The sequence below is a fragment of the Bactrocera latifrons genome, unplaced genomic scaffold (genome assembly GCF_001853355.1).
Source record: "Bactrocera latifrons isolate USDA-ARS-PBARC rearing strain unplaced genomic scaffold, ASM185335v1 scaffold_0, whole genome shotgun sequence".
NCBI classification, from domain to species: domain Eukaryota; kingdom Metazoa; phylum Arthropoda; class Insecta; order Diptera; family Tephritidae; genus Bactrocera; species Bactrocera latifrons.
Window position 1 is genome coordinate 4,277,346 of NW_017534406.1, and position 9,565 is coordinate 4,286,910.

At 39.1% G+C, this 9,565-nt stretch overlaps 1 protein-coding gene across 1 annotated transcript in view; it reads left to right on the top strand.

The window, feature by feature from the left end:
* LOC108968349 overlaps nt 1–9,565 on the top strand; it is a 181,194-nt gene that overhangs the window by 167,929 nt on the left and 3,700 nt on the right. Inside the window, exons 6-7 of the mRNA XM_018932376.1 lie at nt 7,242–7,312; nt 8,131–8,449. Of these exons, the coding sequence (XP_018787921.1) occupies nt 7,242–7,312; nt 8,131–8,449 (390 nt within the window). The remainder of the gene's footprint in view (nt 1–7,241; nt 7,313–8,130; nt 8,450–9,565) is intronic.

Below are 9,565 nucleotides of genomic sequence, written 5' to 3' on the forward strand. Positions count from 1 at the left end.
TTTCCTGTTTCATGTCGCAAAGCCGACAGTTTGCGCAAGAGACTATGCCTACGTGGAACAAGTGTTGCTTGAGCCTGTAGTGCTATGTATACAGCTTAACAAAGAGACGGAGTTTGTCTTGGGGAAGGTTGATCATGTCTCTAAACTTTGCTAGGTTGTAACCTCCCACTAGTAACTTGGCATGGCGCATTCCTCTTGCCTGCTGTTAGGCGCCAACTCTCTCGTCCGTGCGTAACAACTCATTTAACACCGCAATGCATGGATCTGGTTCCATCATCTTGGAAGCCTCAGATCAGGGGTACACGGTTGCAAACTAATAAGGGGTTCATCCTTTCTATACTCTCCTCCACTAATAGCGATTTGACTTCATAAGCTAAGATCGCTTTTAGTGCCGCTTGACTATCGCTGAATATAGCGATACCGTACACTGGTTGCGATAGTTGTGATGGAGATTAATTTCTGCTACTGACTTATAGCAAAGACTTTTGTTTGGAAGCTGTTCGGAAAGCATTCCATTGTTATGGATAGTTTGATATGCGGTCCCCCAATGCCCGGTGTTTCCAAGTCGTCAGTGCGTCACTGGATAGTTCTGCTTCTCAGTAGTAGGTCGAGCGTGGAATCACTCTACTCCGCCTTACTGCCGAGAGTCACTCTAAACTTGTTTGTGAAGTTTACCCTCTACGTAGCGCCGCCTCTTAGAATAAGGGCCAGTGACGTGTCTTCCCCTAAGACCTTCATTTGTTGAGATTACTTGCAGATGGACAATTGAGTATTGCCCCTGAAGCACAGACGCAGGCGAGTCTTAGCAGCTTCGATAGTTGAAAGCCCAGCGAAAACTGCGTTCCCATTGCAAAAGTGACAATAGAAGTCTGCGTTGCCTTCGATGGCCAAGCAACCACTCCAAAAGTGGCAATAGGCTTTACGATCACAGTATACAGCCACCCGATAATAACTTGCAACCCTAGCACCTGCCGGCTAGACATCCGCATATCATGACTGACTTGGTGACTTTGGACAGTGTTAATTTCATGTGACTATTCTACCGTAAGGTTGAGTCTAATGTGAGGCCCAAGAATCTGACCTCTCTAGATATTTCCAAGTCCCTACCAACAAGCGTTAGTAGTCTCAAGCCAAGAGCTTTGTGAAAAGGACTACGGTTGTTTTTGACGGGTTGGTATTTAACCCTATCGTACTGCTCCATCTCCTTACAAGAATCAAGCCTTTTCGGACTATGTCGCAGAGAGTGTTCTGAAAATTTACTTCGTGCCTTTATGACAATGTCATGCGCGTACCCTTGTTACCGAATCCCATTGTTTATGAGCAACTCAAGGAGCTCATCTACTGCTAGGCTTCATAGATAAGCCCTGTGGGCAGAGCCTTTGTCACCGAATTCAATTATTTGTGAGCAACTCAAGGATCTTATCTACTACTAGGCTCCATAGTATGAGGATAGAACTCCGCAAGTGGGCAAGCCCTAGGATGCGGGCGAATCTTACTCCAAACGGTTTACTCATTAGATCCGACAAGGAAATCAGCAACATAAGCTAAATTAACCTAAAATAAAATTCCCTCCTTTCCATCCTTTTTACTGTAAGCAGTATCAGATGTGAAACCGTAGTTAAGTTGGTTTGGACTTGGCTTCAATAAGCAGCATTCGAGTTTATTAAAAAGCTATAAAATAATTATATCGAAGTGCTTAAATACAAAATGCTTTATTCAAACAGAAATTTCAATATGACATCGAAAGGCGAAAATACAAAAAGAACACTTTTTTATTGAGATTTACTGTTTTAAGGGGTTAAATGGGTTTCCTCGGGTATTTTTTCAACAATTCTTTTCTCATAAAAAAATAATACATATTTTTTTTTTTTTGATGCTACAAACATAAACTATTAGCAAAGAAATTCCGAAATTTTTGGACAGAAAAATATTTTAAACTCGGCCATTGTGACGCCATTTCCGGTGCCACCTCAGAGAAAAATACGCCGGCGTTGGAAGAATAACTCCTTTCAAGGTCATCTTAAGTGAAGACGAAAAGGAAAAAAGCTAGAAATTGTATTTTTGGCAGACATTTAAAAAATTTAAATTTCAATGAAAAGTTCGGGAAATTTTTTTCAAATAGTTGTAATCGAAAAAAGGTCCTTCATGCAAGTCTTTAAGAATTGTATACCAAAGACTTTTGTAATATTTTATGACGATCGGCTGAGTAGTTTTCGAGAAATCCTGGCAACGGACTTCAAAAACACAGTTTCGAGTAAAACGTGTTTAAAGACGGCGCACTTAGGCTAGCTAGAATTAAGCGCACAAGTTCACAAGGCTGTATCTCCGAAACTATTACTCGAAATAACTTGAAAATTTAGGACAATTATCTAGAGGTGTTGTCAAATTTTATAAGACAATAAAAAAATAAATTTTTTAAAACCCGTACACCCATGTAACCCCTTAAGAGCAACACTTTCGCGCTGTGAGCCTGAAAGTGCGCTTACTTGTGAACTATTAAAACTTTAGCAAACTCAAGAACAAAAAAAAATTATAATATAAAAATAAAAATTTGCGCTGTTGACTCTAAAAAAAAAACTCACAAGATAATAATAGCGAACACGTAGCCACATTGCACGAATGCCACCCACTAGGCCTGCTGCGACTTTAATCTAAAATGTAAATTAAAACGATGCCATCACGGCCACCGCTGTTACAGTTATGAGATCCGCAACTACATTTGTTGACAGCAGAAAAAAACTCGCCTGCAGATTAACACGGATCTGTTGCAGGACCAACAGCCACCAGTGTTGCCACCGTAAGCGCGTAGCAACTAACGTACGCTGCGCTTACAGTTCACCGCCGCAATGAAGTTGTAGAGAGCGACATTGACTGCCGCTGTAAGTGCGCGCTATTGTACCGTAATTGCAACATACCACAACAAAACTAGTAACTATCGCAGAAAACCAAAAAATAACAGCAACAACTCGCTTTGGCTTACATATACATATATGTACATAGATAGCATATCCACCGCTATTAAGTGCATGTTTGTGTTTGCGTGCAATTAAAGCAAGTGCAATTAGCCACATAACAATAATTGCCTTTGAAGCAGGACATGCTGTAGGCGAAATTGTTGCAGCAACCAAACAAACAAAAAAAAAAAAACAATGACGCTTAACAACAATAATAACAACAACAATCACGCAAGCATACTAGGAGCATACATACATATGTATGTAGTCGACGCTTTAAAGTTGCAAGCTTGCAAATGTTGCTGCCTTGCATTCAAAGTGCTTAAATTATTTAAAAATCAGCTTTAGCCACAGAAACCATTTTAATGCTTCGTTAAATCACCAACACAGAAGCCTTGCTCATAAGAACCTATGCACTTGTGTGTGCGTGTGCGGCTGTGTGCACGTTTGCTATAAATTGGGGCAGCAGCGAGGTTGCAAATATGCACTCAGCACCGCCGGAGCGTTAGTTTAGCAAAACACGCACATCAACCCACACACGCTCACGACTACTTGCACATATTTACCACAAAATTGTCAAATTAGTTAGTGTTCGTTTTTTTGTGCGTGCAGCCAGGGCTTGGATTATTTATGTTTGTAGAAATTAGAGTCATGTGATGCATGAATAGCGGCAAATTAAAGCTAAAACGATTAAGTGCAAGTTACTTTAGAAAACACGACATTTAGCATAAATGCAAAACGTTTAAGGCATTATTAAATTCGCTGCAGTTTTTTGAGGTAATCTTTGGCGACTTTGGCCCGGAGTTGGTCCGAAGAATTGCTGAACTGCGTCAAAAGCTTGCTTTCATAGCATCATTTGTAGAGCATAATGCATAATTAATGAGTTAGAACCAACTTTAAAAAGTAAATTGTATAAATTTCACAACTGTCAGAAAATTAATTCCCAAGTTATGGCATTTTGAGTGATACAAGTTTGATGTCTTCTTCTTTATTGACGTAGACACCGATTACGCCGTTATAGTTTGCAACAGCTTGCCAGTCTTCCGTCTTCCTTTTCGCTGTTTGGCGTCAATTGGAGATTCCAAGTATAGCCATATCCCTCTTAACCTGGTCTTTCCAATGGGGTGGAGGACTTCCGCTGCTTCCTCCGGCGTGTACAGCGTCGAACATTCTCAGAGCTGGAGTGTTTTCATGCATTTGTACGACGTAACCTAGCCAGCGTAGCCGCTGTCTCTTGATGTGCAGCACTATCGCACTGTCAACGTATACCTCGTACAGCTCATCATCATATAGTTGCATCGACTGTGGTATTCGCCGTTGCCAATGCAGAAAGGCCCATAAATCTTATGCAGAACCTTTCTCTCGAAATCTTCTAATGCCGACTCATCAGATGTTGGCATCGTCCATGGATGATGAGTGACTTGCGAAATTTGGTATATGTTCGTCGAGCGAGGAATTTACCTCGCAGTCCGAAATATCACCTGTTAGCAAGAGTTAATCTGCGTTGGATGTTGAGTCTGACGTTATTGTTGGTGTTAATGCTGGTTCCAATATAGACGAAATTATCTATAGGAAGTCGCTTTGTCAGAAACTTTGCTGGTATCGAATGAGTCGGAGTGCTTCCCGATCCCGACGGAGCTTTTGGTATTGCTCTACGTCAGTTTACACAGCCATATTACTTTTAAGGGGAATCAAGACATAACGGCATAAAATCAGCTTTTCTTTCTGTCAAAAGCAACTTTAGATCGACGAACAGGTGGTGGTTGATTTTCCAGGCCTAAAACCACGCTGATAAAGTCCAATCAGTTCGTTGACGGTGAGCTTTAATCTTTCACAAAGTATGCTCGATAGAATCTTATATGCTATGTTGAAGAGGCTTATCTCATGGTAAATAGCGCAGATTGTGGTTTCTCCCCTTTTTTAGATTTGGCAGATCATACTTTAACTTGAATAATCTGGCATGCTTTCGTCCGACCATATTCAAAAAAGAAGCTTGTTCTCAGTTCTTCACCATTATATTTGAATAGCTTGGCCGTCAATTTATCGTCCCCGCCGCTGTGTTGTTCTTCAGACGAGTAATTGCTATTCGAATTTCTTCTTGGTCGGGCAATAGAATGTCTACTCCAGCGTCATCGATTCCCGGGTTCTTCATCTCCTCATGTTATGCACTGCCATTCAGCAAGCTGGAGAAATGTTTCCTTCATAATTTCAGTATGCTCTAGGCATCGGATACCACATCACCTCTGGGTGTTCTACATACGTGTTAATGAAACACTGTGCTTCTATAAACGATGTTTTTCGAGCTGTAAACGAAGCGAAGCAACCAATTGTAGGCAGTTTACTTAATTCCGTACAAAGCCACAAATTCACGTTCTACATCCATCTTGTGCTTAAGCCTCAAGATATTGCTCGGAGCGCCTAATTTTAATCGAAAAGTTCGATGTTAAGTTTCTGTAGGTTAGACTGTCCGGGCATATACCTACTGGTCTTTAAGTTTATTTGAGCTGAAGAATTCGTCACATCACGTTTTCGATTTCGCCGTTATGCAGGATAAAAACATAAGTGGTGTTGCAGTATCTCTTTCCTGCCCACTTCCTTACACTTTGTGCATGCACCGTCGTTACTTAGGCTCATCCAGCTCGTGTGATTCCAGTAACTTGTAAACGGTCATTACACTGTCATCCATCCTGCAGTCCCTTAGACAACGTAAAAAGTCTGCGTGTATTTCTTAAACTCTTGCACATGATCTTGGCGATTCTAAATGTCCTAAAGGCATTCCACCGCGCTCTAATCCGTCTATCAGCGCTCTCGGAAGTTTCACTGTATATCGTTTATAGATACCGTAATGTCTGTAATAATTTCGTAATCGAAAAATATCACGTTTGGCAATCGAGTCAGCTGTTTCGTATAAATCTATAACGAAGTATATATTGATCTTCTGTATCATGTGTTCTGCTTCCGCCTGGAAGAAGCTTAAAAGGCTGTCTGACCTCCAGCTCCGAACAATAGAATCCGGCCACATAAGGCTCAAGGTAGTAAGCCAACTGTGAGTAAAAAAATACCACCTAGTCGATAAAAATTGGTGTGATTGGAGCCTGTGTATCTAAAATCATTCTTCATTCAATAATCTGTGAAGAAATTTCTTCCGGGGTATACCAATTTTTTAAATATTAACAATTCAATAATATAATTTTCAAATGATTTAATTTAATGCGAAAACCTTGGAAACATCCTTCAATTGAGGGCTGCTAGCTAAAAGTTCTGATTAATTTGTAGAAAAGTAGAAGTTGAACGAAAGCTTCATTTGTGACAGCTCTTAGTCAAATTACACTGCGGAAAGAAGGTAGATGAAAGTTTCATTTGTGAAACCTCTCCGTCTAACTTGACTGACTTCAAGCTGTGAGGAGCTTTGATCCTAAGTAGACGTGTAGAAGGTGGACGAAAGCTTCATTTGTAAAAGCTCTAAGTCTAATTTGACTGAGTGTCAAGCTGTCGTGGTAGTTTTGATCCCAAGTAGACAAGTAGAAGTTAGAAAAAAGCTTCATTTGTAAAAGCTCTCAATCTAACTGGACTGATTGTATTGACTGAGAGCTTTCACAAATAAAGCTGTCGTCCACCTTATAGCTAGTTGGGATAAACTTATACTTGAAAAGTGTAATTTCGAGTACAAATACTCAGCAGCGATTAATAAATATTGCACAACAACAAGCATTAATTCAATGCCAATCAACTGAGCAGTGCGTCAAGCCAGCGGCCAGTGTGTCAGTTTAAGCCTGTATGAACAGTCCAGTCAATAATACCATTAAATATTAAGTAAGCAAGGGAAAATTATATTTGCAAACCACTTAAGTGCGAGCGTAAAAAGTCATTCGAAGGATTACACCGTTAAGCCGCGCAACGAGAGCGCCACCGCAAAACCCACCAGCGCTCAAGCGGTGCAAGTAAACGAAAGTGTGGCAATGCGAAGGCCAAATAGAGTGGCGGCCAGCGTCAAGAGTTGAAAAATAAAAAATTATGATTATTATATGAAACAACAAAACAGAGACGTCAATCTATATGGCAAGGAGACTTAACGGACAGCCGTTGGATAGGCAAGGAGGTCAACAGCGCCTGATGCGTGCTGTCAATATGACACAAGGGACCGATTGGTGGTCAACTAGTGGGTATTGCACATTGTCGATCTATCCACTTTCGTAAATATGTATATTTATTTATAGCAATTGAAGAAATAACACAAATTTGTTTAATATTTTTATTAATTTTTTCGAAAAATTCATTTATTTACAGGTGCCGGGCCCCAATAGCGTCACTCGACTGCATGGAGGAGTTCAGTGGTACGGGAGGTCATCTTGATTTCGGTATCAAATTTCTCACTACCAATTTCTGCCGCTTGTACTCGTGTTCTAATGATTAGTGTTCTCATTTCTTTCTCATGTTTTCGTGTGTATACTCGTGTTCGTTCAAGTATTTCAAAAGCTCAAAAATAATATTTCATTATTTATCTGACTTTTTTGTAGACAACAAAAACGTTATTAGAGCAAATTTTGCTTTTAATTTTTTGTGTGTTTTTGAAATTTTTTACGTTTGTGTCTACATAATAACAGTTACTTTAGTTAATTCATCCATTAATCACATTAAGCCATTCGTGCATCTATTAATCAGTATTGTTGTTGTTCAAATAGATAGTACATAGCGCCAAAGTAGGTAAAGTTGTCGAGTAATAATGTAATTAATATGAAATATATGACTTGTAAATTGAGGTTATAATTTTTATTTCACCATCATCCGGCTCACAACACGCACATGGCAATGTCACTATGGCCACTTAAATTTACTATCGCGTCTGAGCGCCATTTTTTGTAATCAACTAATTATAATTTTGCTTACACACATGAACTATTGTCAACATAAGTCCAACACCAAGTCCAATATTTCGTGCACACGATTCTTCTACACCATATGTTTCTTATTTCGTATATTTGTGTTTTTTTTTCAACTCTAAATTAATATTTGCACGCCACTGTACACGCTGTTCGTTGCTATTGGTCGTTAAATCATACGTTTGCACGTCAGTATCGCTTAGTTGCATCAAAATTAGCTGTTCATGGCTTTAGCTGCGCAAATTTATTGACTAATGTTCCTTTCTCTTTGTGTCCGCTCTGCACGCGCTGTGAAGGCCGTTCGATAAGTTTGGGTTCGAATCCGGCACTACCGTTACGCCATGGCTCCACACCGACGCCCGGTTTGCGCTACAAGAATCTTGGCAAGAGCGGCTTGCGCGTCTCCAATGTCGGCTTGGGCACGTGGCCCGTTTTTTCGCCCGGCGTTAGTGACGAACAAGCCGAAGCCATATTGCGTTTGGCCATCGAGAGTGGCATTAATTTGTTCGATATCTCTGAGGCGCATTCGGAGACGGAGATCGGAAAGATTTTGCAGCGCACCGGCTGGAAGCGTACAGCATATGTGATTACGACAAAGGTCTACTGGAGCACCAAGTGAGTATTAAAGCAGTTATTCAGTACATATAGAGTATAAGGGGAACAGATGTATGATGGATGGTGAAAAAAAAAAGTTACAGCCGTTCAAATATGAGTGAAAATAATGAAGAAATTCGCTATATTTTGAAATTTTTGTATAAAAAAGCCACCAATAAAATTTGTGGAGTTCTACGGAGACGACGCTGTAATAGTTCGGGTAGCACAACAATGGTTCGCTCGTTTCCTTTCTCATATGTAGTTGGATTTCGAAAACTTTTAAACTTTTAGTCATAAGGTATCGACAAATTCTGGATTCCAAACAAAACCTTGTTCTTGATTAGTCAGTTTGTATGGCAGTTGTTGCTAAAATGGTAGGAATTGAAAAAATTCTTCGGTGCGTTAAGTATAATAAATAAATTTCTTATACAAGAACCTGCTGCTGATCGGTCGGTTATATGGCATTTATACATTAAGCCGTTGGTTTGGTAATAATCTGTGCCGAATTTCGTGAAAAGACCACGTCAAATAAAAGTTTCCTATATATGAACTTGATTCAGATCATTCAGCTTGTATGGCATTTATATTTTAGTACGTTTGCCAAATTTCCGCTCGAAATCTCAAAAACTGAAGTACTACTTCGCGTATATATAGACAGACGGACTCAGCTCGTCATGCTCATCATTTACATATACATATAATATATTTTATAGCTTCCTTCTGAATTTTACAAACGCCGTGGCTAACTTGATATTATTCTATATACAATTAGTATAACTATTCACGAAAATATACAATATACATACATATATCTCTAGTTGAGCGATATCTGTACAAATTGTGGTATTAAGATTTATTTTTAACTTTTTAGTTTCAATAGTCTTAGAAGCGTGTTTTTTGATTTAATTAAGCATACTTATTTTGCCTTCAAGTGGTTATATCCACCTTTAAGGCATAAATCCTTTTCCTAAATTTATAAAATCAGTAAAAAAAATGGCTTTTATGACAGTTTCCAAATCATTTGTAAAAAACAAAACATTTTTTTTAATTTATTTCAAGTAAAATTTTCAATTTAATTATAATTTTTTTCAGCAAATTTTGAAACTTTTTTTCTCAAAAGAATATCAAAAAAAAAAT